This window comes from Heterodontus francisci, chromosome 13, assembly GCF_036365525.1.
Source record: "Heterodontus francisci isolate sHetFra1 chromosome 13, sHetFra1.hap1, whole genome shotgun sequence".
Taxonomy (NCBI): domain Eukaryota; kingdom Metazoa; phylum Chordata; class Chondrichthyes; order Heterodontiformes; family Heterodontidae; genus Heterodontus; species Heterodontus francisci.
In genome coordinates this window covers 104,487,831-104,514,605 of record NC_090383.1, presented here as the reverse complement: position 1 = coordinate 104,514,605, position 26,775 = coordinate 104,487,831, and the positions used below count along the sequence as shown (strand labels likewise).

The 26,775-nt window shown below is 42.8% G+C and overlaps 1 protein-coding gene across 2 annotated transcripts in view; it reads right to left on the bottom strand.

Annotated features, from left to right (window-relative positions):
- Positions 1 to 9,497: 9,497 nt before the first annotated feature.
- The window catches only part of slc30a6 (solute carrier family 30 member 6), a 153,560-nt gene continuing 136,282 nt past the window's right edge, over positions 9,498 to 26,775 (bottom strand). For both annotated transcript variants that reach the window (XM_068045317.1, XM_068045318.1), the window contains one exon: positions 9,498 to 11,482. In XM_068045317.1, coding sequence (XP_067901418.1) covers positions 10,979 to 11,482 — 504 coding nt within the window. In that variant the 3' untranslated portion in view covers positions 9,498 to 10,978. The remainder of the gene's footprint in view (positions 11,483 to 26,775) is intronic.

Sequence of the window (26,775 nt, the reverse complement as noted above, 5' to 3'; positions counted from 1 at the left end):
TATTTGTAACAGATAATAGGAGATTTAAAAAATTCTCCGGTGTACAAGTGCAACATGGTTTTTAATGTACAGCTAATACGAGTACATTTTATTGGTTTTAAAATAGCAATACAAATCCCAATGAACTTTGCATTTCAGTTCACTTGGTGTGAACACACACATGACAACCGTGTCGTGCAATATCAAATGGGTCATTGAGCGACAATGTGCTAACACATTAACAGTGGGAGGGCTAGCACATAAACATGAGGAACACTGGAACTTGCAGCTGTTACCCTGGCTGTTTGCAAATCAGCTTCAGTATTAAACAATGCTGGTGATTATCAGAGTGCACTGAACCTATTAACCCTTTACCATCAGTGGAAAACACAGTTTTTTCCTCTTCAGCTGAAGCCTTTTCTGTGGTTAAAGTAAAGGGTTAAACAAAGCTGGTGATTATGAGAGTGCACTGACCTGAATTTGTCTGTTTTCAGGATCCAGTAAATATGATGTCTGAATCAGTTATTGTTGTACGTAGCTAAGGGCAAAAACAAACTTAAATATTTTGTTAACAACCTTCTGAGAAGGTTGTTTATGCAGCTTTCCAAGTCTCAGTTTTTTTGTTCGAGAGATATGATGTCTAACAAAATAAATTGAATGAGGTCACTTAGATTGCCATTTTGTCTACTTTTAAACATTAATTAGAATAGAAATCGCATGACTCATGACGCAGTTCTATTAATTATAGAACAATAGGATTGGCTGATGTCTCACACAATGCCAGTGTACCAGAACATTACCACAGTCCATGCCCACCATTCTCCTTTCTCAGACATACCTCTGGGTTGGTGGCAGGTGATGTTAAATGTATGATTATTTGTTACACAGAAAGAGTAGTGAACCCAAGTCACCCTTGCACATCTAATAACCATCAATTACATAGCCAGATGCTTAGTGCAAGAAGATCGACATTTTAGATAGAATCAGATGAAGGTAGCCCATCAGGCCATTAATCTCATCTTTCCAGAGTTTAGGGGCAAATATGGTAGGAAGGCTGAGAATAAGAAATGAGACAGAGGCACTAACGATAATCTCTGTTTTTGAGACAGAGATGAGCATGAGCTGCCTGAAGAAATTGAGAGGTTGACAAGGATAGGGCTGAGAACGAGAAGATGAGTGCTGAAGAGCTGGATTGAAAAGCTGTAAAGGGGAACATACAATGGATTTCATGGAGGAAATGAGTCTGAGGAGAGCTGTCAGGGATATGGGAGTGGGATGGGGGCAGGGAGAAACTACGCGTAATGGGTAGGACTTGCTCTGGAAAGGAATTACGAGGGGTTGGAGTAGGAGAGAAGAGTTGTAAGAGGCAGAGGTGACAATGGATAGCAGCAATTTTGGAAACAAAGAATTCCATGAACTCTTCACCTTTAATATCTTGGATGAGGATGGAGGCCATTTGTGACAGAGAAGAATAATTTGGAGTTGCCTTTGCTGTTCTGTGCAACCCCTTTGGTGCAGAGAAGCAGTGTTACTACTTAATGCAGGCTAGTTGTAAGTCATGTGCGCTTTACTTTGTGGGCCACAGTTTTGAGCCCATGGCAGTGTCTACTGCTCGAGAAATAGTACGGGAGGCAGACTGTATGCTGTTGTAGATGAAAGCATCAAAAATAGAGGTAAGGCATTTGTGGAGGAAATTGACAGGGGTGTCAATGCCACTGTGGGTTGCAGGGCACAAGTGATTTAAAAAAAGCTGTGGGATGGAATTGGGGGTACTGTTTGTGAAGTGTGGAAGGAGAGAGTAGAGGGATTGGGGCAGCTAGGGGATGTGTAGGAGGGGAGAGAGCAACCAGAAATAGCCCTGTCAATGGTAGAGAGTTTATGTCCATTTCTCCCCTGTCTGAAATATCCTAAATGATAAATAACATTCTCTAAGACTGTGACCATGGTGCATTATCCCTCTTCAGTCTCTCTGCAGCCTTCAGTACAGTTGATCACACTGTCCTCCTCCAACACCACGACCCCACTGTCCAGCTCAGGTGGGACTTGCTCAGTTCCACTCTTACCTGTCCAATCATGGCCAGTGCATCTCTAGCAACGGTTAATTTTCACGCCCCCATGTCGTTAGCTCTGGAGTTCCTCAAGGATCATCCTGGGCCTCCTCTTCCTCATCCACATGCTGTCCTTGACAACATTGTTCACAGACATGGAGTTGTGCCTGTACACAGGTGACACCCACCTCTCTCTCCTTTCACCTCTCTTGACCTCTTCACTGACCACGTTGGGCAGAGTGATTCTCCGACATCCTGGATTAACTGCAGTTTCACCCGGCTAAACGTTAAGCCAAAAGACATTGGGCTGGATTTTAAATTCAACACACACTGGGAGCGTGAGTACTGGTAGGGCAGTCCACTAGCACATGGGAAACTTGGAAGTCAGTGCAGTGGTGCCCATCAGTGGCTTTGTGACACAGTCACTGCACTACTATACCATTTACAGGTTTCCCAACCAATTAGTGTCAGCAAGTGTGGTGACAACCTGCCTGATGCAATTAAAATTTCAGTACGCTCCACACATGCAATTTGAAGGAGCTTAGAGTTGACAGTCAAAGAGAAGGGAGTGGAAGAATGATACCAAGAATGTCAAATGACAATTGATGCCTTCGTAGATGTACTGGAAGCTGGGAGGACCTGGAGGAATGTATTATTCCCTAGCACAGAAAAAAGGTGGTGGCTGGGGACACCAAGAAGGCATGGTTGGAAGTTGTGGAGGAGGTTAGCAGAGTGTGGTATCACACTCCTGAATACAATGCAAGAAGTACTACAATGGCATAAGCAGGGCATATTAACCTACATCCTGATGTGCCCATCACTCCAACCACCTCTCTCTGTCTTCTCAAGCCTACTCCAACACAATAGCAAATATTGCAGATGCTGAAAAGCTGAAATAAAAACAGAAAATTCTGGAAATACTCAGCATGTCTGGCTCATCTGTGGAGAGAGAAAGTGTTAACGTTTCAGATTTTAATGAAAGATCATCAAGTTGAGACGTTAACGCTGTTTCTCTCTCCACAGATGTTGCCAAACCTGTTGAGCATTTTCAGCATTTCTGTTTCTACTCCAGCACATCACTCCGCATACCAACTTACCTTACAGGTACGTGCACCCCCTCCTGTCTATGCACTTCCTTGCATCCCCTTTTGTTTATCCACTGTTGACACTCTCACTCATCTAGCTGCAATGTCATGCGTTTCCCTCAGTCATCCTCAACTAAACATCCTCCTTCCATCCATTCAACACAAGGCATAACTCTCATTCATAGGTCTTTTCTTTCTCTCCTGACAGACGAGAGAACAGAACTTGAGGGAGAGGCAGAGAACAGATGGCCCTCTACAGATCTCAGAGCTAACAAGTGCAGAGGTGGCAGCACTTACAATCAGCAGAGTCTTGCATGCTTGGCTGTTGGATATGGAGGCCTTCCAGCTACCAGGTGACAGAATTAAATATCCAGATAGCCACATAGCTTACAACATTCACTCATATTGACCTGATGTCAACAGAAAATTAAATATGATATCTTCAAACTTTCTTAACTTGACAGTACTCAATCATGTCTTTTATCATCAATGGGCCCTCATGCATTCTGTAGGAGGTGGTCCAGCTGCTACTGATGACTCCCAAGTGCAAGCAATCCCTCTGAGGGTGTACCATCACAGGACACATGCAGACCATACACCAGCTCAGATTCTCACACTTCAGTGGGATCAGCAATGCAGGTAGTTGGGTTTTCATCTGGTGACTCGCACGTCACAAATGATCATGAGCAGATGGTGGAAATAGGGACAGCAGTGGAGAGACTGCATTGGAGGGTGCAGGATGCTCCAAGCGCTGCTCAGCTGGAGACAAATGCTCTAACTCAAGGCCCATTGAAGAACAGGCTACTTCTGGAGCAGCAGAGAATGTGACGTACTGGCAGGCATTCCAACTGCACTGTACATGCTTGCAGAAAGATTGGAGGAGTCCTTCTCAAGCATGAGTAGCATGATGCTGCAAACCTTCATCAAAAGAGTGATCACCTGCATGGATCATCAAATGCAGCAATCACATGAATGTATGCAGACATTCACTAATGGCTTGCACACAATGTATGCCACCTTATATAGGATGACTGATACCCTAGCCTTGGCTATTCAGCGCCCCCACTAATCTGCAGAAAAGATCGGCAAATGAGCCCTGGAAGGACCCAGAGGCAAAAATGTTGAGGATGGTGGCGACTTTGACAGCCACTGAAAGCGTAGCCACTAGGTCTAGTTGGCAGCAGGTCTTGTTCTGGAAGGCTGCAAATGTATGCTACCACCAGGCATGACACCTTGAGCCTGAGACACTGGTACTCTGACATTTTGAAGCTTATCCTCTGCCCATAGACTTTTGTGCCAGGTCTGGCCTCTTGTGAGCTGCACTTCTCTGCTGGTCCCCTCTTTCCTGTACATCTGTAAGCAACAGGCTGCTGTGTTGGTATTGGTACAGGGACATCTTCATTCTCATTTGAGGTTCAATGTAAAACAGCATAAACAGCAATCTTGCTGATATGATAGATCAGAACTCCGAACCTGCAAAGTGTAAATGACCTCTCAGCATCAGTACTATGAACAAACCCTTTCACACAAGCAGACAATAAAGCAGCTGTGATTCCATAGAACCATAGAAAAATTAGGGCACAGAAGGAGGCCATTCAGCCCATCATGTCTGTGCCAGCCGAAAAAACTAGCCACTCAATCTAATCCACCTTCCAGCACCTAGTCCGTAGCCTTGCAGGTTACAGCACTTCAGTGCATGTCCAGGTACCTTTGAAAAGAGTTGAGCGTTTCTGCCTCCACCACCGATCCGAGCAGTGAATTCCAGACACCCACCACCCTCTGGGTGAAGAAGGTTTTCTTCATGTCCCCTCTAATTCTTCTACCAATCACCTTAAATCTGTTCCCCCTGGTAATTGACCTCTCCGCAAGGGGAAACAGGTCCTTCCTGTCTACTCTATCTAGGCCTCTCAATTTTGTACACCTCAATTAAGTCACCCCTCAGCCTCCTCCTGTTCGAAGGAAAACAAATCTAGCTGATCCAATCTTTCCTCATAGCTGCAACTTTCAAGCCCTGGTAACATTCTTGTATATCTCCAGAGCAATTATATCCTTCCTGCAATGTGGCCAGAACTGTACGCAATACTCCAGCTGTGGCCTAACCAGTGATTTATACAGTTCCAGCATTACATCCCTGCTTTTGTATTCTATACCTCGGCCAATAAAAGAAAGCATTCCCTATGCCTTCTTCACCACTCTATCTACCTGCCCTGATACCTTCAGGGCCCTGTGAACATGCACTCCTAGGTGTCTCACTTCTTCTACCCCTCTCAATATCCTCCTGTTTATTGTGTATTTCCTCCCTTTATTTGCCCTCCCCAAATGCATTCCCTCCCAGTTCTCTGGATTGAATTCCATTTGTCACTTTTCTGCCCACTCAACCAAACCATTGATATCATTCTGGAGTCTCCAGCTATCCTCTTCACTATCAACTACACGGCCAATTTTTGTGTCATCAGCAAATTTCCCAATCATGCGTTCCACATTTAAGTCCAAATTATCCATATATACCACAAACAGCAAGAGACCCAACACTGAGCCCTGTGGAATGCCACTGGAAACCACTTTCCATTCGTAAAAACATCTGTCGAATACTATCTTTTGTTTCCTGTCACTGAGCCAATTTTGGATCCAAGTTGCCACATTCCCCTGTATCACATGGGCTTTCATTTTACTGATCAGTCTGCCATGTGGGACCTTGTCAAATACCTGACTAAAATCCATGTAGATCACATCCACTGCACTACACTTATCAATCCTCCTCATTACTTCCTCAAAAAACTCAATCAAGTTAGTAAGACATGACCTTCCCTTAACAAATTCATGCTGACTATTCCTGATCAGTCTGTGCCTTTCTAAGTGGCAGTTTATCCTGTCCCTCAGAATTGATTCTAATAATTTACCCACCACCGAGGTCAGACTGACTGTCCTACAATTACTTGGCATATCCCTTGCACCCTTTTTAAACAATGGTAGACCTTCAATCCTCTAGCACCTCACCCGTATCCAGTGAGGATTTGAAGATGATCCTCAGCACATCTGCTATTTCCTCCCTGGCTTCCTTTAACAATCTGGGATGCAATCCATCTGGTCCTGGTGATTTATTACTTTCAAGGATGTCAGACCCTCTGGTACTTCCTCACTCATTATGCTTATCGTATCTAATATTTCACACTCCTCCTCTTTAACTACAATGTCTGCATCAACCCTCTGCTTTAAGACAGAGACAAAAAAAATTAATTAAGAACTCTGCCCACATCTTCTGCATCCACATGTAAGTTCCCTTGTACATCTCTGATAGGCCCTACCCTTTCCTTAGTTATCATCTTGCTCTTAATGTACTGATAAAACATCTTTGGGTCTTCTTTGATTTTACCTGCCAATAATTTTTCATGTCCTCTCTTTGCTTTTCTAATTTTTTTTACTTGACCCCTGCACTTTCTATACTCCTCTAGGCTTTCTGAAGCATTAAGTATTTTTGTGATGGTCATAAGCTTTTTTTTCTGCTTTAACTTACCCTGTAGACTTCTAGATAACCAGGGGCTCTAGATTTGGCAGTACCACCCTTTATCTTTGTGGGGACATGCCTACACTGTGCCTGGAGTATCTTGCTTTTGAATGCCTCCCACTGATTTTCCTTCAAGTAGCTGTATCCAGTCCACTTTCGCCAGATCACCTCTCAGTTTCATAAAATTTGCCTTCCCCCAATTTAGAACTTTTACTCCTGTTTTATCTTTGTCCTTTTCCATGATTATGCTAAAACTAACTGTATTATGGTCACCATCTCCAAAATGGTCACCCACTGTTACTTCATCCACTTGCCCAGCTTCATTACTGAAGACTAAATCTAGAATTGCGCCCCCACTTGTTGGGCTTGTTACATGCTAGCTAAAAACATTCTCTTGAATGCAGTTGAAGAATCTTGTGCCCTCTGTACCCTTCACACTGTTTGCATCCCAGTTGATATTAGAGTAGTTGAAATCCCCAAATATTATTGCCCGATAGTTTTTGCACTCAGAAATTTGCCTACCTATTTGTTCTTCTATGTCCCTCTATTTGGGAAGTCTATAGTACACTCTTAGGAGTGTGGCTGCCCTTTTTTTATTTCTGAGCTCCACTTATATGGCCTCATATGCTGATTCATTTAGCATATTATTCCTCCTCAAAGCTGTTATTGATTTCTTAATAATGTTACACCCCCTCCTTTTTTATCCCCCTCTCTATTCTGCCTGAAAATCCTATATCCAGGGATGTTGAGCTGCCATTCTTGCCCCTCTTTAAGCTTCCCTACGCACTCACATTTTTCTGTGATTTTACAGCACCTGCACCCAAATCCATTGTTAAAAAGTTAACAAGTTAAAATTACCCCCATTGTTTCCAGGTCCCACCATAACCTCACAAATGATTCCATTCCCTTCCTCAGCTATCATCTTAGGCTGAACCAAACAGAGTAACCTTGGTGCTTGGTTCAATTCTGAGGTGAGTTTCCAACCCCACATCTTCCCCATATCAAAATCACCTACTTCTACCTCCATGGCCTCACCCTTCTCTAATTCCTTCAGCCCTACAAACATCTCCACCCTGAACTCTGATCCTGTGATTGGTTTCTTGGGAGTCTTCCCTTCTTTCACCCCCATCTTGTGTGGTCGTGCCTTCTGCAACGTAGGGCTGCGTTTTGGAATTCTCTCCCAAAACTCAATCTCTCCACTTCACCCATCTCCTCCTTAAAACCAACCTCTGATCAAGCTTTTGGTCACCCCTCCAACATTCCTTCTTTGGCTTGGTGTTCATTTTCCTTATGTTTCTGTGAAACAAACGCCTTGGGACATTTGCCTATGTTAAAGGCTCTATATAAACGCAACTGGCTGCAAAAATGCTTGTCAAAATCTAAGCTACAAGGCCAGCTCTTTGATTTTCTTTTTCCTCTCCTTCCACATGGGAATGTATATAGTTCCATTCTGTATTATCTTAATGGTGTGGCCGAAATTGAGAATTCATCACATGTACACAGAAAAAAATAGCACAGTGGCGCAGTGGTTAGCACCGCAGCCTCACAGCTCCAGCGACCGGGGTTCAATTCTGGGTACTGCCTGTGTGGAGTTTGCAAGTTCTCCCTGTGTCTGCGTGGGTTTCCTCTGGGTGCTCCGGTTTCCTCCCACAGCCAAAAGACTTGCAGGTTGGTAGGTAAATTGGCCATTATAAATTGCCCCTAGTATAGGTAGGTGGTAGGGGAATATAGGGACAGGTGAGCATGTGGTAGGAATATGGGGTTAGTGTAGGATTAGTATAAATGGGTGGTTAATGGTCGGCACAGACTCGGTGGGCCGAAGGGCCTGTTTCAGTGCTGTATATCTAAATCTAAACCAAGTGCTGCTGCACCATCACCTACAGATGTGTGCCTGAAGTGCTGCATCTGAGTAATATTCAGCGCTAAACCAAAATTAGAAATAGAACAAAATGCACCATTTCATCAAAGGAAAAGATTGTTGTAATAATAGTGCGCTACCTTCTCAACATGCAAGAGTGTTACTTCTTAACACGTGATAATAGTGCAGCATGTAACTCACCTCCTGACTTTCCAAAGCCTGTTTACCATTTACAAGGCACAAGTCAGGAGTGTGATGGAATACTCTCCACTTGCCTGGATGGGTGGAGCTCCAACAACACTTAAGAAGCTCGACACCATCCAGGACAAAGCAGCTCGCTTGATAGGCACCCCATCTACAAACATTCACTCCCTCCACCACCAATGCACAGTAGCATCAGTGTGCACCATCTACAAGATGGATTGCAGTAACACACCAAAACTCCCTAGTCAGCACCTTCCAAACCTGCAACCTCTACCACCTAACAGGCCAAGGGCAGCAAATGCGTGGGAACACCACCACCTGCAAGTTCACCTCCAAGCCACACACCATCCTGACTTGGAACTATATCACCATTCCTTCACCGTCGTTGGGTCAAAATCCTGGGACTCCCTTCCTAACAGCATCATGGGTGCACCTACCCCACATGGACTGCAGCGGTTCAAGAAGGCAGCTCACCCCAGCTTTTCAAGGGCAATTAGGTATGGGCAATAAATGCTGTCCTAGCCACCGGCGTCCACATACCATGAACGAATAAAAAAAAAGTGGTCGTGCAAATAAGTGGTCCTGGTGATGTGGGGCTTGAAGCTTAGATCAGGGTTAGCAGGACTCCAAATGAGCTGGTTCAGTTGGACGATGTGACTGGAAAGGGGAAGCTCTTCCAAAGGGTCTGCATTTCATTGTATTTGTGCAATAACTGGCGTGGTGGTTCCGGATATTGTCACTGGGCATACAATTCAAAATAACCCGTCTTAACACAGTTATTCCTAATTTGAGAAACAAGTATACTTGAACAAAATAGATCCTTTTTTAAAACCCCAGATTTAATGCAGCACCAAATACAAATCAGCGCATGTTTACTGCTGCTCATGATATGGCATATCATTTTGACTTTTCACTTTACTGGTCAATACAATAACACACAAAACATTCAGTTTTTAACATTTCACAAAAGATTGAATCTGCTTTTGTTATTACTGAGCCAGTTCTTTTTTTAGAAATCTGGTTTTGTACATTTTGATACTAAATACAGCAAACTTATATCTATAGTGCAAACTACAGCATATACTTATGACAAGAACTTTTGTACTGTTAAATACAAAATATTTTCACATACATTTATCCAGAAAAGCCCTCAACAAAAGGATCAACTGTACAGTTTATTTCTGAACAGAGTAATGGGGCTTTTATCTAAGAGATATTTACAGTGACTGTCCAGTCCTTATATAACTAATATAACTAGAGAGATCAAAAATGACTAATTATACTTGAATATCTGAAGGAACTCCTGTACATAATGCATAGATACCCTGGGTTCAGAAACACAGCCAAACAGACCAGTCTTCCCTTAAAATGAAGTCAGTCCATTAAACCTAATGAAGACTACTTTGTCTCCAAAACATGTACATGTAATTTTAAACTTTAACACTGAAAACAATAATCATACTTTTTGTTAAGAGCTAGATGCAGAGGTTAAAACGCGACTTGCCAAAAATTGACATTAAGATGGTTATTTTCCTGTCTGAATTAATGCCATACGCATACCTTCAAATGGTCAAAGTCTCCATTGGTGCCGTCAATGTCAGCCTTACAGTGCCAGTACAGTACTTACTGTGAACTTGATCTGCAAGCTGCCAAACTGGCATCACAAGGTAAGTCATTGACTGAGCTGCTGCAGTGCTTAGAAAAAGGCATTTGAGTAACTCACTGAGGTCACCCAAAAAACAAAAACGTCCTAAAGTGATGTGGAGCCCTCAGTGCCAGTTTAGGGACCATGGTTTCCCAAGATGGCAGATTTCTGATCTCAGTAGGACCATTAGATAGTCAGGATAGCAATATCAAGAGAGGAGGTCCATTGATTTGTCAGTCGGACACTATCTTTCACAGCCTGGTGGTCAGATATAGAAAGAGGCATGTTTGTGGGTTTCTTGACCATCATTGGCAAAAACTAAATTCCCAGCCATGTGATTTATTTATTTTTGCTGAGCACTTTGAAAAGGACACACGCATACTTTTAAGAAAGCACATTACCTTATTGTTTTAGTGTAACACACATTCCAAGAATATCGGCAGCATTATAAATGCATGATTATAGGCAGAAATCTTAAAACAAAATATGAGTGGATCAGGAATGACCTCAACTAACCTATACTCAAGTAATGACACAAAACTATATGTGCCACAGTTAAAATATGCTCCTCAGCTCCAGTTTTTAATTTAAGAGGAACCAACTTGTAGAAATCCTTTGCAGCACACTTTTGCATCACATGCGACTGTAGTGTACCTATGATCTGAACTGGTTAACATGTCCTTGAGAGCCTGTTCCATATCTGCTTGGAATATCAATCAATCCAGTTCTGAATCCCTGAGGTACTCCTGCTCCAGGTCTTCCGATGCCCTGATTAAAAGCACCTGCATATGGAAGAACTCCATAATTGAGCCCTAAGCCATAAGGTCTAGTTGATGGAGTTGGTAGGATGACTGGGTTGATGTTCTTGCCTGGTGTGTTGAAGGAAAATTCAGGAGGGGGACTGGTTGGTTTTGCTGGGGTAGAGGTGATGGGGTTCATGTCATCCAGAGGTTTGACAGCTGCTGGAATATTAGTGTGGTCCAAGGGATTCAGTATGTTGCTTGGGATTGATCCTGTAACTAGTGACGGTCTAACCCAATCATCTTTAAAAATCTGAATAGTTAAAGTTTTAACGAGTGTGGATAGGCGATTGGTCACGTGTGCCAGCACCAACTGTTCGTTTGCATCTCTCCTGATCCGCACGTGTACAGAGCCAGCCTAAAAAGAATAAAAACAGAGCCTTTTTGAAAACACATGTTCTGTAAAAGTACACCAGTTCAATCAGTATCTGAAGGAAGGAAGACTTCAGGTGAAACAATTCAACAGAAATTATTAAAGTTACACCCAAGACATTAACCTTTCAGTTTATTAAACATTTCCAGGAGTTCTGATGAAAGGTCATTGACCTGAAACATTAACTGTCTTTTCCTCTCCACACATGCTGCCTGACCTGCTGAGTATTTCCAGCGTTTTCTGTTTTTACTTAAAAATGCAGAACGTTCCCCCATGTAAACTCATCTGACTATTTCTTGTGCAGTACGTCCTCTCTTTCAAAATATTTAAATGCTATTAAATTACAAGATGACGGAACCAGCTGTCATGGAAGTGTTTTTTTTCTCTGTTTAAAAAAACTAAGGGAGGGCATCTGTGTGCCTTTAATACAGAGCAGTTTTTAATATTCTCTGGGAACAGTGTGTGCAAGGTACAAGCCTGTTCCTAAGCAACAGAGAGAGAGAGAGGTCACATGTCATATTGTATCAGTTTGACTGTGTGTAAAGACCGGCTAGAACCAGGTTGATCTAGCAGACCAGCGAAGCCTACTCTCCTTGAAGGGAGGCTTTTGTCTCTCTCAGCAGAAAATCCTCATTGGCCTACAGGCTGTGTTTCACCTAAAGAGGAAAAGATCCCTGGAAAGGAATCTTTGCATGATTGGAGGCAGCAAATTCCTTTTTACTCCCATCTCTAAGAAGTCTCTGCCTCAGGAGTGACTTTCTGTTGTCTTTTGTGTTTCTGGGAGTTCTGGGAACTTAGTAAAGTTTCTACTGATAGACTGCTAATTCAAAATCTAAATAGACCCGTTGTTATACTCCTTGTTGAAAGATCTGTGTAACGCCTACTGCAGCTGAAATGCCATGAACGCCTATCCATTACAGCCTGTTCATCAAATTCGCCTGGAGACCATGAGTGGCATCTGACGATTCGACTCTGGGACACCTCACTGATCCAGGAAAGTAACCCACTAGGATTTACAACCCAGCTATTTATGTATTCCTAAGAAACAGCTCTAATTTAAAACATCATTTTTAAAACCAGTTAACCGTTGGTTTTTGAATGTATCTGTGTGTGCATGAGCGTTACGAGGAATAAAAAATTATAGTCTTTTCAGACATAGATTTATCTCAATATTGTTTAAGATTTTGTTTATTATTAAATAGTTAATTTGTTGTTGTTTAAAGATATCTGGTTTGGTGTGTTTTATTCTGGGGGTTAATAATGTGTTTAATTTGGCTAATTTCCAGTAGGTGGGAAACTTTAATAATATGCCTGTGGAGTATAATATACCTGTGGAGTAATGGGACAGAATTGACAGTGCATTACTCCCGCCTCAGTCATAACACAGCACTTAGATTATTGTGCTTAATTTCAGACTCAGATGTAATTAACCTTTAAGTTTTACTCTACATGGTAAGATAGCCTTGTTATTTTATATATTGGACACTTTTAGCCATTCTTTAATATGTGTCCATTTTTAAAGACATCTAAAGACAGTTTTGTTTGTTTGAAATTTCACTGAAAATTTGTGTAGTCGTCCTGCAACTCATACTCTTAACTGTACTGGCTTGGAAGCCAATTTCAACCAATTTAAGCAGGGAGCTTCAGGTTTAAAGTTCTGGAGCAAACTAGGCTTCTATTTTACTCAGCCCAGACTTTTAAGTGACTCTGATTACCAAATTTGCACAGAAATGTGACAGGTTATTGCCAGCCCATTAGGCACAGCCTCAGCACAGTACAGTAGAGTACTAAGCTAAGCAGCAGGATGGGCCTTTAATAGAAAACACTTACTAGCACTCACTTCTTTCATAAGTTAACAATATCACAAGCATTGGTGCGCTCTGGTGATTCCTGTAAAATCTGAAGAGGACATAAAATGTACTTTTTTTCACCTCTTGGATGCAGCGATGCCCCCCTCAATAGGCAGGTTTTCACAGAGGCCGCAACTGCTCTGAACACAGACCTCACATATTGAGACCAGTTTCCAGAAAGACCTGAAGACAGGAACCACCTTTGTTGACTTATCCTGTGCCGATGACAGTGTGGTGTATAGACATGCTTCTCCAAACTTCTCAAACTCTCCAAAATCATCTGCTGTGTGAAAACCCTACAACTAATCAACTCCAAAATCAGCAACCAACAGTTCTGTGTGCACCTTGGAGATAAAATCAGTCACCCTCGCATAACCAACAACGGGCTCCCACAGGGACCAGTTCTCACACTGGCCCTCTTCAATATATATACACACCAGTAACCTCCCGCCCACAAAGCCACGGCTCTTTATATATGCTGACAACTTGGCCCTGGCTTTCCAGGCTAAGAACTTCAGGAGATTCAGAAAACACCCATCGAAGATCGATGTTCTCTGGAAGCCTACTTCAGAAGAGAGACACTCCAATCAAATGCCGCTATGACTGTCATTTCAGCCTTCCACCAGGGAAGATCTTCACATCCATTTCTGTGGCCGACCACTCACCCATGACCTAATGCCCAAACACCTTGGCATCACTCTCGACTGTACATTGACTTACCGGCAACACCTCCAGAACACCAGAGCCAAGCTCAAGACAAGAGTGAATCTCAAGGAAACTGGCAGGTACCACCTGGGGCAGCAGAGCCAACACTACACTGCTTCACTCGCCCTGGTCTACCCAACAGCAGAGCACTGCTGCTCAACTTGGCTCAGGAGCTGCCACACAAACATGGTAGATATCCACCTCTGGGAAATCATGAGGATTATTTCTAGAATGTTGAGACCAACACAGCTCGAGTGGCTTCCTGCGCTAGAACACACTGAACCTCCTGATGTCTGTAGGGAAAACATTCTCCTTAAAGAACACTACCAGCTGACAGTTAACACAGGACCTTGAAAGAAACGCCACACACTCGCCTGAAATCTCATAGCCCCTACTGGAACACACTCCACACCCTACAAACTGCTGACAGCCCCACCTCTTGATGGTACATCTCCTGGTTGACTGCTAACATCACCAACTACAACCTGGTAACTGACTCAAGTGAAGTTACAAGTTTCAACCTCCCACGGAAAACCTGGACAACCCTCAACTGCTTGAGGACGGGCCACGGAAGATATGGTCACGTGCTCCACAAGTGGAACATGAGGACCAGCTCAAACTGCGACTGAGGTTATCCAAGTCAGACCATTGCTCCCATATTAAACTCTTGCCCTGGGACATCCATTCCTGGTGGCATCACAACAACTCACACTGCATCAGCTGATGTCATTGAATGGACTGTTAACCTTGACATCGAACTATAACTGCTTCCCATCATACCCTTGTGATGTGAAGGATACAGACAGACAAACTCCTCTCTATTGCCAATATTGAGGCTGGACACCAGACAATTTTGATTTTAGTCTTTTTATCTTGTGTTATTTATTGATGATACCCTGAATATATAGGACAAAATAGTCTCCCTTCAAAAAAGAAATACTCAGGACGCCCCAAAGCATTTTACAGCCAATGAAGTACTTTTGAAGTGTGGTCACTGTTTTAATGTAGAAAATGCAGCAGCCAATTTGTGCACAGCAAGATCCCACAAACAGCCATGAGATATTGACAAGACAATCTGCTTTTTAAAAAAATGTTATGTTGGTTGAGGAATAAATATTAATCAGGACACCACAGCGCATGAGATCTTTTACATCCACTGGAGGAGGAGACTGGCTTCGGTATAAAGTCTCATCTGAAAGACAGTGCAGGGTTGAGATTTTGCAAAAGTGCCTAGAGTGGAACTTGAACTCAACCTTCAGACTCTGAGGTGAATGTGCTGCCACTGGGTGACAGCTAATACATGGGGTGTGTATAGTAGTTATGTACACATACCCAAATAAAAAATGGGCAGCTATTAAACAAACTAGACAGCAATAAGGGGTATTAGAATTACTTTCAGAATTTCTACTTTGCCAAATGGTCTTGAAACAAGAGATGTACCCACATCTGTGCAGACAAAAAGATGCTCAATTTGATAAAAAGTAAAATTTAGGTGTTAGCAACGATCTTGGCCAGTGACCTGGATGCTAATTGAAGCTGCCGAAAGCCTTTTAAAATTGGACTTGTTCCAAGTTCTATTCTACGGATGAAATCACAATCTCCAACAATCCCAAATCACCCAGCTGATCCATGACTGTCCTCAGAACCAGGCTCCAGCTGTTCAGCACAGAAGTCATTAGCAATGACCATTGTTTACACTGCTGTAATCCTTAAATCCAGATCTTAGTGAGGCACATTAAATACTGTAAATTAATCTGGAGCACTCAAATATCACTTGATTGAATTAAAATCCAATAGAACTATCAACTGCAATCAAGTTGTTGCCTTTTTTTTTTAACCATCATAGATATAAATGATTCAGATCCGATATGGTCAAAAGAAATTGCATGATCTTCCCTGTTGGCCATTGTTGTCATCAGCTTATGTCACTTCCTGACTGTCTGCCTTAATTTTAAATGCTAAAGGCCAAGACCAACATTTCAGAATATCAAATTTTAAAAGACTAACAGAGGACTAGCTAAGCAAGAAAGTTTTTTAAATTTCCAAAATATACTTTATTCATAAAAATCTGTAAAAAATACATTACCAAAGAGTTTCAAACAGCACCAAGTCAAAAATTACTAACAGTGCAAAGGAGGTCCGTTTGCTTCAATACAATCATGAGTTGCCTCACAACCCTTCCATTTCACATTTGTCATGTCAGATACATTTTTACATTTTACAGCAGACAAAATTTTCCCGATACAGTTCGAGGGGTTTCCCATGGATCCAGCCCCCTCAGTTCAGCTTGGTGGGGGGACCTTACACGGTGGTCTTTCCCCATTGAGCCTTTGCTGCGGCTGCCCCAAGCTTTAGTGCGTCCCTCAGCACATAGTCCTGGACCTTGGAATGTGCCAGTCTGCAACATTTGGTCGTGGACAACTCTTTGCACTGGAAGACCAGCAAGTTTCGGGCAGATCAAAGGGAGTCTTTCACTGAATTGATAGTCCTCCAGCAGCTGTTGATGTTTGTCGCGGTGTGCGTCCCTGGGAACAGCCCGTAGAGCACAGACTCCTGTGTTAGAGCTGCTTGGGATGAACCTCGACAAAAACCACTGTATCTCTTTCCACACCTGCTTTGCAAAGACACATTCCAGAAGGAGTTGGGCAACCGTCTCTTCCCCACCACAGCCACCGCGGGGGCATTGTGTGGAGGGGGTGAGACTTCGGGCGTGCAGGAAGGATCTGACGGGGAGGGCTCTTCTCACCACCAGCCAAGCTACATCTTGGTGCTTGTTTGAAAGTTCTGGCGATGAGGCATTCCGAGCGGTCTGCTCGGGGAACCATCCGACAGGATCCACCGTCTCCTTTTCCCGTAAGGCCTTGAGGACATTCCGTGCAGACCACTGCCTGATGGATCGGTGGTCAAAGGTGTTTTCCCGCAGAAACTGCTCCACGAAGGAAAGGTGGTACGGCACGGTCCAACTGCATGGAGCGTTCCGCGGCAATGTGACCAGGCCCATCCTTCGCAACACCGGGGACAGATAGAACCTCAGCATGTAGTGACACTTAGAGTTTGCGTACTGGAGGTCTACACACAGCTTGATGCAGCTGTACACGAAGGTGGTCACCAGGATGAGAGCGATGTTGGGTACATTTTTTTCTGCCCTTATCCAGAGGTTTGAACATGGTGTCCCTCCGGACCCGGTCCATTTTAGATCCCCAGATGAAGCGGAAAATGGTTCGGGTGACCGCCACAGCGCAGGAGTGGGGTAAGTAATGATCAGGATCATTGCAGTGAGAGTTGATTGGATACAAGGAGGTGGAAGGGTGCATGGAATAGCATACACATATAGGTTACAGGGAACAAAGATGAAAAGATTATTAAAGTTCTGAAGTATAATACTCTATTTTGGTAAGAAAATGAAAATAGTATGGATAGCATTTCCACTTCTTTACCCCAGTACATCAGCATATCTTGGGCAGAATCGGCCGAACCAGCAAAAAAGATTGGCAAATTTTTAAAGGTGAGCTACACCTAAAACCATTCACGCTTGAGTTTCCATGATTTTTTTTTTTACACTGGTTCAAGATCAGTTCAGTCAAATTAAAAACAAAAACAGAAAATGCTGGAAATACTCAGTTGGTCTGGCAGCATCTGTGGGGAGAGAAAGAGGGTTAAAATTTTAGGTTGATGACCTTTCATCAGAACTATACAAAATATCAACTGTTTCTCTCTCCACAGATGCTGCCAGACCAGAGTGTTGCCATCTTTTTTTGTTTTGATTTCAGATTTTCAGCATCTGCAGTACTTGCTTTTGTATCAGTCAAATCAGGCCCTGCCCACAAAACAGGCCACATCCCCAGGTGAAAATTGCAAGTTTCGTTTGACTGTGCTGATTAGGGAAGACTCTTCTCATTGCACTAACACACTAATATTTTTAGGCACACAGGAACTAATAGGCATGTCTTTAAAGTTTTCTTCATATCAAAAAATATTTAGTTCACTAAGAAACCAACTAGTGTACACCAATGAAAGTAGTAATTGGGTCATATAGTTCTTTTAAAGAACTGTTAGTGCTGCCGTATTGTGTCTGAGTAATTCATTTAGTTGTACAATATACCAGCTGACTGCAGAGCATTATTTCAATTGTTCACCAGTGACCTAAATATAATGAATATCTTACAAGTCCTTCAAAAAATGTAACTTTTGATGATAAAAAATACTGCATTATTTTTTAAAACTGCAGCATTTGTGTGAGCTCCAGTCTCCAACTGTCCCCTCAGGGATTAGGAATGCTCCCTTGAATGGGCTGATTCACTGTCTTAAAGTCTGTATGTACTCCAAAGTAGCCCAAATACACCCCTCTCCAAAAGAACATGCATCTTTTCCCCCCTCTTGGCGTAGACAAGAAATCCTCATAGCCTTGCACCACTTACCACATTCATATCTTCTGCTCCACAGGACCGTGCTGCGTATAGATTTCCTCCCATCCCCCAACCTCTAAATATGTTCCTCCTGGGGTGAAACAAACTCTGACCCTCTCTCCCGAGATAAAAAGTAATCTGGACCGACAGGTCAGAAAAGCGAAGGATTCCTCCCCACCTGCCAACTGAGATACAAACAAGCTGTGAAGGGGACAATGAGATGGTCAACAGCAACCCACCAAAGAAAGGTATAAATTGCAGTTTCTGGGAGGGAAGGGGAACTTAATTTCCCACCCCCAGCTTCCTCCTTTCCCTCCCCCACCCACTGAGGTTGTTTTTCTGCCTTTCCTCCCTCCATTTTCATCCTCTTTTCCTGTAGTTCCTCTTCCTCTGGTTTCACTTGTCTCTCCCCCCCCCCTTCCCTCCTTAGGTTTGATTAACCCCTCACCATTTAACCATGCTTGACATTAATATTACACTTTTGTTTTGACTCTCCGGGGGGGGGGGGGGGGGGGGTATTTTGACCTTGGGTGATATGGATTTGGCAATATCAGATTAGTTGTCCATTACACATAGCTTCCAATTTTAATTTCCATTGACTTTAGCAGAGATTTAAAAAAGGTAAATAAGACAGCCATTTTGTGTAAAAGAGTCCGCAAACAGCAAGGAAATGAATGACTAATGAGTCTTTTTAAAAAAAAAATTATAGTACTGAAGTCTCCCCGCCCATCAACATATTCCACCACTTACCCTGCCAAGACTGTTGTGGTGAGGTGCTTGACTTGACCACCTAATCTTCTGGCACATCTCCTTTGAGCATCTCTCCTTGTTCTACCCCTCTTTCAAAATCATTGTTCGCTACCGCCCCTCCCATGTATGATAAAAATTTTCTCACTGAGATATCTTCACTGCTTTCCTCCCTTAGCCTCTGCACTGAATAAACTCATCCTTGATGATTTCAATCTCCATCTCAACTCATCATGCTTTCTCGCCAGAGTTCACTAGCCTCATAGCCTCCCTAAATCTCTCCCTGCATGTAAACTCCCCAACCTACATTCATGGTCACCCCTGTGACCTTGCCGTCTCATGTGGTGTTGCTAGTCTCATCATACCAATTACGGATAAGGCCATCTCTGATCACTTCCTTATATATGACTCTCTACCCATGCTCCAACCCTACCTCATTCTGTATTCGTCCCTGGAAGAAAACTACCCTTATTCACTTATACTTGCACTTTCAAAATCTCAACTCTCTAGGCTTTGGCCCTCCGTTTGCCACAATATTTCTGCAGCTACTGATTTACTCAACTGCATCCTCACCTCCAACCTTGATGGCCTAGTCCCCAATAAAAAGATCAGTCTCTCACCCTGGCTGTTCCCCACTGGTCTGACCCTAATTTCTGCTCAAGTCCAAAGGATGCAGACTTGAAAGGATATGGCGGACACTAGTCGAACATCCATTGCCAGATCTGGCTGGGCCACTAAAAACACCGTCAGGTCCTGCTCTCACCTGCTAAATCAGCATCTGATCTCATATTTGTTCCATCAAGACCACCTATTTCCACCTCTGTGGCATTCAGACTTCGCCCCGTCCCAGCTCATCTGCTGCTGAAACCCTCATTCATGCATCCATTACCTTTCGACTTGACCATTTCAGCGCACTCTTGGCTGGCCTGCCACATTCTACTCTGTAAATTTGAGGTCATCCAAAACTCTGCTACCTGTGTCTTAACTCGTACCAAGTTCCGTTCCCCTATCACCCCTATGCTCGCTGACCTACATTGGTTCTTAGTCAAGCAATCTCTTGATTTTAAAATGCTCATCCTGGTTTTCAAACCTCTCCATTGCCTCACCCCTCCCTATCTCAGTAATCTCCAGCTCCACAACCCTCCAAGATATGTGTGCTCCTCTAATTCTGGCCTCTCGTGCACTCTGATTTTAACTGCTCCACCAGTGGGTAGCTGCACCTTCAGTTGCCTGGGCCCCAAACTCTGGAATACCCCCCCTACACCTCTCCGCCTCTTCACCTAGCTTTCCTCCTTTAAGATGCTCCTTAAAACCTACCTCTTTGACCAAACTTTTGGACATCTGACACAATATCTCCTTTTGTGGCTTGGTGTCACACTTGGTTTTATAATGCTTCTGTGAAGCGCCTTGGGACGTTTTATTACATTAAAGACACTATATAAATACAAGGTGTTGTTTTATTGGAAGGAATAATGTTGAGCAGGAGAATAGCCTGCTCTTCCTTAATACCATAAGATTAATAGGTGATAATAGACAATCTGAAGGTAATCTATTATCTTACAAAAGTGAAAAAAAATCTATTCTTGAGCAGTTGCTGTGAATAAAAGGATTCAAATGTAAATTAAAGGCATAATAACTTGCTCAGCCACATGGATTTTAATAGTATTGGTTCAGAAGAGATCACTTTCAAAAGGAATGTTACAGTTTTAGTTCTATCTTTGATATCTGTCATAGATTCAGCATCTCAGATCACTTTTTTTAAAAAATTCATTCGTGGGATGTTGGTATCGCTGGCTAGGCCAGCATTTATTGCCCATCCCTAATTGCCCTCGAGGTGGTGGTGAGCTGTCTTCTTGAACCCATGCAGTCCTTGGGGTGTAGGTACACCAACAGTGCTGTTAAGAAAGGAGTTTCAGGATTTTGACCCAGCGACAGTGAAGGAATGGTGATATAGTTCCAAGTCAGGATGAGGTGTGGCTTGGAGTGCAACTTGCAGGCTATAGTGTTCCCATGCATTTGCTGCTCTTGTCCTTCTAGGTGGTAGAGGCCGGGGGGTTTGGAAGGTGCTGTCGAAAGAGCCTTGGTGAGTTGCTGCAATACATCTTGTAGATGGTACACACTGTTGCCACACTGTGTCGGTGGTGAAGGGAGTGAATGTTGAAGGTGGTTAATGGAGTGTCAATCAAGCTCGCTGCTTTGTCCTGATGGTGTCGAGCTTCTTGAGTGTTGTTGGAGCTGCACCCATCCAGGCATAGAGTTATACAGCACAGAAACAGGCCCTTCGGCCCATCATGTCTGTGCCGACCATCAAGCACCTAACTATTCTAATCCCATTTTCCAGCACTTGGCTCGTAGCCTTGTGTGCAATGGTGTTTCAAGTGCTCATCTAAATACTTCTTAAATGTTGAGGGTCCCTGCCTCTACCACCTCTTCAGGCAGTGCGTTTCAGATTCCTAACTTGCTCTGGGTGAAATTTTTTTCCCTCAAATCCCCTCTAAACCTCCTGACCCTTACCTTAAATCAATGCCCCCTAGTTATCGACCCTTCCGCTAAGGGAAAAAGTTTCTTATCTAACCGGTCAATGCCCCTCATAATTTTGAATACCTCAATCACGTCCCCCCTCAGCTTCTCTGCTCTAAGGAAAACAACCCTAGCCTTTTCAGTGTCTCTTTATAGCTGAAATGCTCCTGCCTAGGCAACATCCTGGTGAATCTCCTCTGCACCCTCTCCAGTGCAATCACATCCTTCCTGTAGTGTGGTGCCCAAAACTGTACACAGTACTCCAGCTGTGGCCTAACTAGTGTTTTATACAGCTCCATCATAACCTTCCTGCTCTTATATTTTATGCCTCGGCTATTAAGTGCAAGTATCCCAGATGCCTTCCTAACCACCTTATCTAACTGTGCTGCTGCCTTCAGTGATCTATGGACAAGTACACCAAGGTCCCTCTGTACTTCCTAGGGTCTTACCATCCATTGTATATTCCCTTGCCTTGTTAGTCCTCTCAAAATGCATCACCTCACATTTTTCAGGATTAAATTCCATTTGCCAGTGCTCCGCCCATCTTACCAGCCCAACTGCATCGTCCTGTAATCTAAAGCTTGCCTCCTCACTATTTAAGACACCAATTTTCGTGGCATCTGCGAACTTACTGATCACACCGCCCATATTCACGTCTACATCATTAAATGTACACTACAAACAGCAAGGGTCCCAGCACTGATCCCTGTGGTACACCACTGGTCGCAGGCTTCCACTCGCAAAAACAACCCTCAACCATTACCCTCTGCCTCCTGCCACTAAGCCAATTTTGGATCCAATTTGCCCTGGATCCCATGGGCTCTTGGCTTCTTAACCAATCTCCCATGAGGGACCTTATCAAAGGCCTTACTGAAGTCCATGTAGACTACATCAACTGCTTTACCCTCATCTACACATCTAGTCACTGCCTCAAAAAATTCAATCAAGTTAGTCAGACACAATCTCCCCGACAAAACCATGCTGACTATCCCTGATTAATCCCTTCCTCTCCAAGTGGAGGTTAACCCTGTGCCTCAGAATTTTTTCCCTAATAGTTTCCCAACCACTGATGTTAGACTCACCGGCCTGTAATTACCTGGTTTATCCTTGCTACCCTTCTTGAATAATGGTACCACATTCACTGTCCTCCAATCCTCCGATATCTCTCCTGTGGCCAGAGAGGATTTGAAAATTTGTGTCAGAACTCCTGCTATCTCTTCCCTTGCCTCATGTAACAGCCTGGGATACATCACATCTGGGCCTGGGGATTTATCTACTTTTAAGCCTGCTAAAACAGCTAATACTTCCTCCTTTTCAATGCTAATATGTTCAAGTATATCACAATCCCCCCTCCATCACACTCCTGACTTGTGCCTTGTAGATGGTGGACAGGGACTGAGGAGACAGGTGGCGAGTTACTTGCCGCAGAATTCCTAGCCTCTGACCTGCTCTTGTAGCCACAACATTTATGTGGTTGCTGCAGTTCAGTTTTTGGTCAATGGTGAACATCCTCACTTCTGACCTTATGATTGAAGGAAAGTCATTAATGAAGCAGCTGAAGATGGCTGGGCCTAGGATACTACGCTGAAGAACTCCTTCAGTGATGTCCTGGGACTGAGATGATTGACCTCCAGCAACCACAACCATCTTCCTTTGTGCTAGCTATGACTCCAATCAGTGGCGGGTTTTCCCCAATTCCCACTGACTTCAGTTTTGTTGGGGATTCTTGATGTCACATTTGGTCAAATGCTGCCTGGATGTCAAGGGCAGTCACTCGCACCTCACTTCTTGAGTTCAGCTCTTTAGTCCATGTTTGGACCAAGGCTATAATGAAGTCAGGAGCTGAGAGACCTTGGCAGAACCCAAACTGAGCATCAGTGAGTAGGTTATTGCTGAGCAAGTGCCGCTTGATTGCGCTGTTTAAGACTTCTTCCATCACTTTGCTGATGATTGGGAGTAGACTGACAGGGCGGTATATGGCAATACTCCAATAGGCAAGCTCAAATTCCTCATGACCCAAAGTGTGTTTTTACCTGCCCATTATCTAAACTATTTAGAGTTTATTAAACAATTCATCAGCATATTTTAGTTTACTGATTATATTGGGTCTGCTCAAATGATCTTCCTCAACTTGGGAATGCGGCAGATTAAAACACCACAGAACACTCCTAGCAGAAGTTGATGTAATAAAGCATGTGCAAACCAGGCCCCTCACTGAACATAGGTTTGGAATACTAAAACTACACTTCACTTGATTGGACGAGTCAGAGGGAGCTCTATAGTGTGCAGTAGGTTGAATAATATTGCCAGTGAGCCATGTTTATTCACCAGTTCAAATTCTGTATTTGGTACCTATCAATAACTGAAAAGGTGCATTTTGTAATATCCAAACTGCTCAATGTGTCATCTTTACAGGAACCAAATCACCTTTTTTTCCAGCAATTCAATTCGCTATCTTAAAATAGCATCGGATAATTACAGGAGCTATATAGATGATGACATGTATAGACTTTCCTTACCAATACTGTAGGTCATGAATTAGTAGCATCAGCTTTTACACTGTATGGTTATCGAACAAAAACGCTGAAACAATTTAGTATGATGCCAAGACAGAAGTTTCGTCTAATTTCTAAAGATTTTTTACAGCACTTTATATAATAAAGCCTGGCCATATTATTTACCTGTAAACTACTCAAGTTATTTCTTTATAAAATTTACAATTGCAAGCTAATCATTTCTGTGGTGATCACAAAACTGAATAAAAACCGTCAAAAGTTAACAGATGAGCAAATATTATAGATTGGTTTTGAGGCTGTAATTTCATCTGAAGAACTTAGAAACCTGATTTGAGTTTCGTTCTCATGAGTTATAACATATCGTTGATCAGATTACTGCCTTGCAATCATTCCTAGGTGTCATTATTCTCTACATAAACTAAAGGGGTGTCAATCAATAATTAACACAGACAATGAGGTACAGGCATTAAGTGGAAGAGGCTTTAAATGGACTGAAACCACTAGCAAGACAGAATAAAAAAAGTGAGGTGGAGGGAGGGGGACAATTGGTTCTTAAGAGGACAAAATATTAATTGCTTTTAGAGAGCATTTTCATGTAAACCACAATCTTAAAAGCATGAGCTTGTTTTAACGCCTTCTGTGCACGCTGAATTAAATTCTCCACAGAGATCACTCACCTTCCGCTATAGGCACTAAACATTTCACACGGCCAAGCTACAATGGTTTGGAGACAAGATGCTGCTTCTCAGATGTCATGTCTTTAGCATGCAGCTGCTTTTGTAGTAAGCTAATAAGCAGCTATTTGGCCTAATAAATGCTAGTTCTGCCAGGTCTAGTTTTACTTAGAGTGATGTTTAATGCAATCTGCTCTCCTCTCCACTTTTACATAGGATCCTATACTTAGTGCACATTTAAAACAAAAAAATATATAATTCCTTTGCCTACGAGATGTAACATATTTTGGCTTTGATCTTCATTTGTGTGCTTTGAAATATTTGATGAGAATTAAACAGGAACAAAGATCAAAAAGGTGATTAGGAGAGCTGAATAGTCATCAGATAGTATGCAAGAAAGACAATTTACCTTACAGTAACAAAACAGCACACAATGCAATTAACATTTATAATTGAAACTTATGGAATTCTTCAAAGTATTTTTAATCTTGATCAAGTTATTGAAGTTGTATTAAACCACAAAATCGAAAATTTTCATTTCAAAGATGGAAGCAGTGTGTACCATATACAAGATGCACTGCAGCAACTCACCATGCCTACTCTGACAGTACCTTCCAAACTCATGGCCTTTTTCACATAGAAGGACAAGGGCAGTAGACGCACATGAACACCACCATCTGCAAGTTCCCCTTCAAGCTACACATCATCCTCATTTGGAAATATATCACCGTTCCTTCACCGTCACGGGATCAAAATCCTGGAACTCCCTCCCTAATGGCACTGCGGGTATACTTGCACCAGATGGACTGCAGCAGTTCAAGAAGGCAGTTTACCATCACCTTCGAGGTCAATTAGGGATGGGAAACAAATGCTGACCTTGCCAGTGACATCCACATCCCATGAAATGAAAAAAAAACACTAGGAAAGAACAGGAAAATGAAGAAAATTGTGCAGTGATGCTTCACACTCTTGTACATCAGAGACAGTAGATATAACAGAGGCTTAGCTGATTCTGGCATTACAAACCACAAAAGCGATGGTCAAGTTCTTTGTGAAAGTCTGCGGATCCTAAGACACTAAACCACTGCTCCACTGGTTGTTTAGTGGCACTTCTTATGTAACAGCACTGTTGTGGGTACCTTAAGCACATGGCCTACAGCATTTCAAGAAGAATGCCCACTATCACCTTCTCAAGGGTGACGAGGGATGAGCAATAAAAGCAGGCCTAGTCAGTGACATCCATACCCTGAGAATTAATTTTAACAAAACATCTACCTGCTTGAGTGGTGTTACAACCGAGGCGGGAGGAGTGCACTGTCTTTTCTTGTTCCACTTCTCACAGGTCACAACATATATTAAAATTTTTACCCAATTACCGATACGGTCAATCATATATTCTACTCTTTATCCCAGAATGAAATACACCGAGCAGATTTTTTCAATAGACAAAACCATTATAAAACAAGCAGTAATGAAGCAAAGCATAAAACACATTGATTGAAACAGTCCACAACCCAACTAGAAAGTCAAAATAATATCCCAAAAGCGACCTCGTAACCATCATAAATGGTGACATGTCACTTCTATGTAAACATCTCCCCCAAATCACCAAGGTTTCTGTTGTTTATTGAGCTTAAGGCATGTGATATCCAGTAAAGATTGGTTTTCAAACAAGAACTCTGTGACCCATGTAAAAAAAACATCCATGGTGTCTTTTCAGTTTTCCCCCCAAAAAACAATGTCCATGATTCTTAAAATACAAATCCTCAAAAAATCTTTTTTTTTAAATAGAAGCACTTTCATAACAGAGGACACAAGATGCCATGCCACTGTTCTAAGAGTAGCAAATAGTTCTTAGCT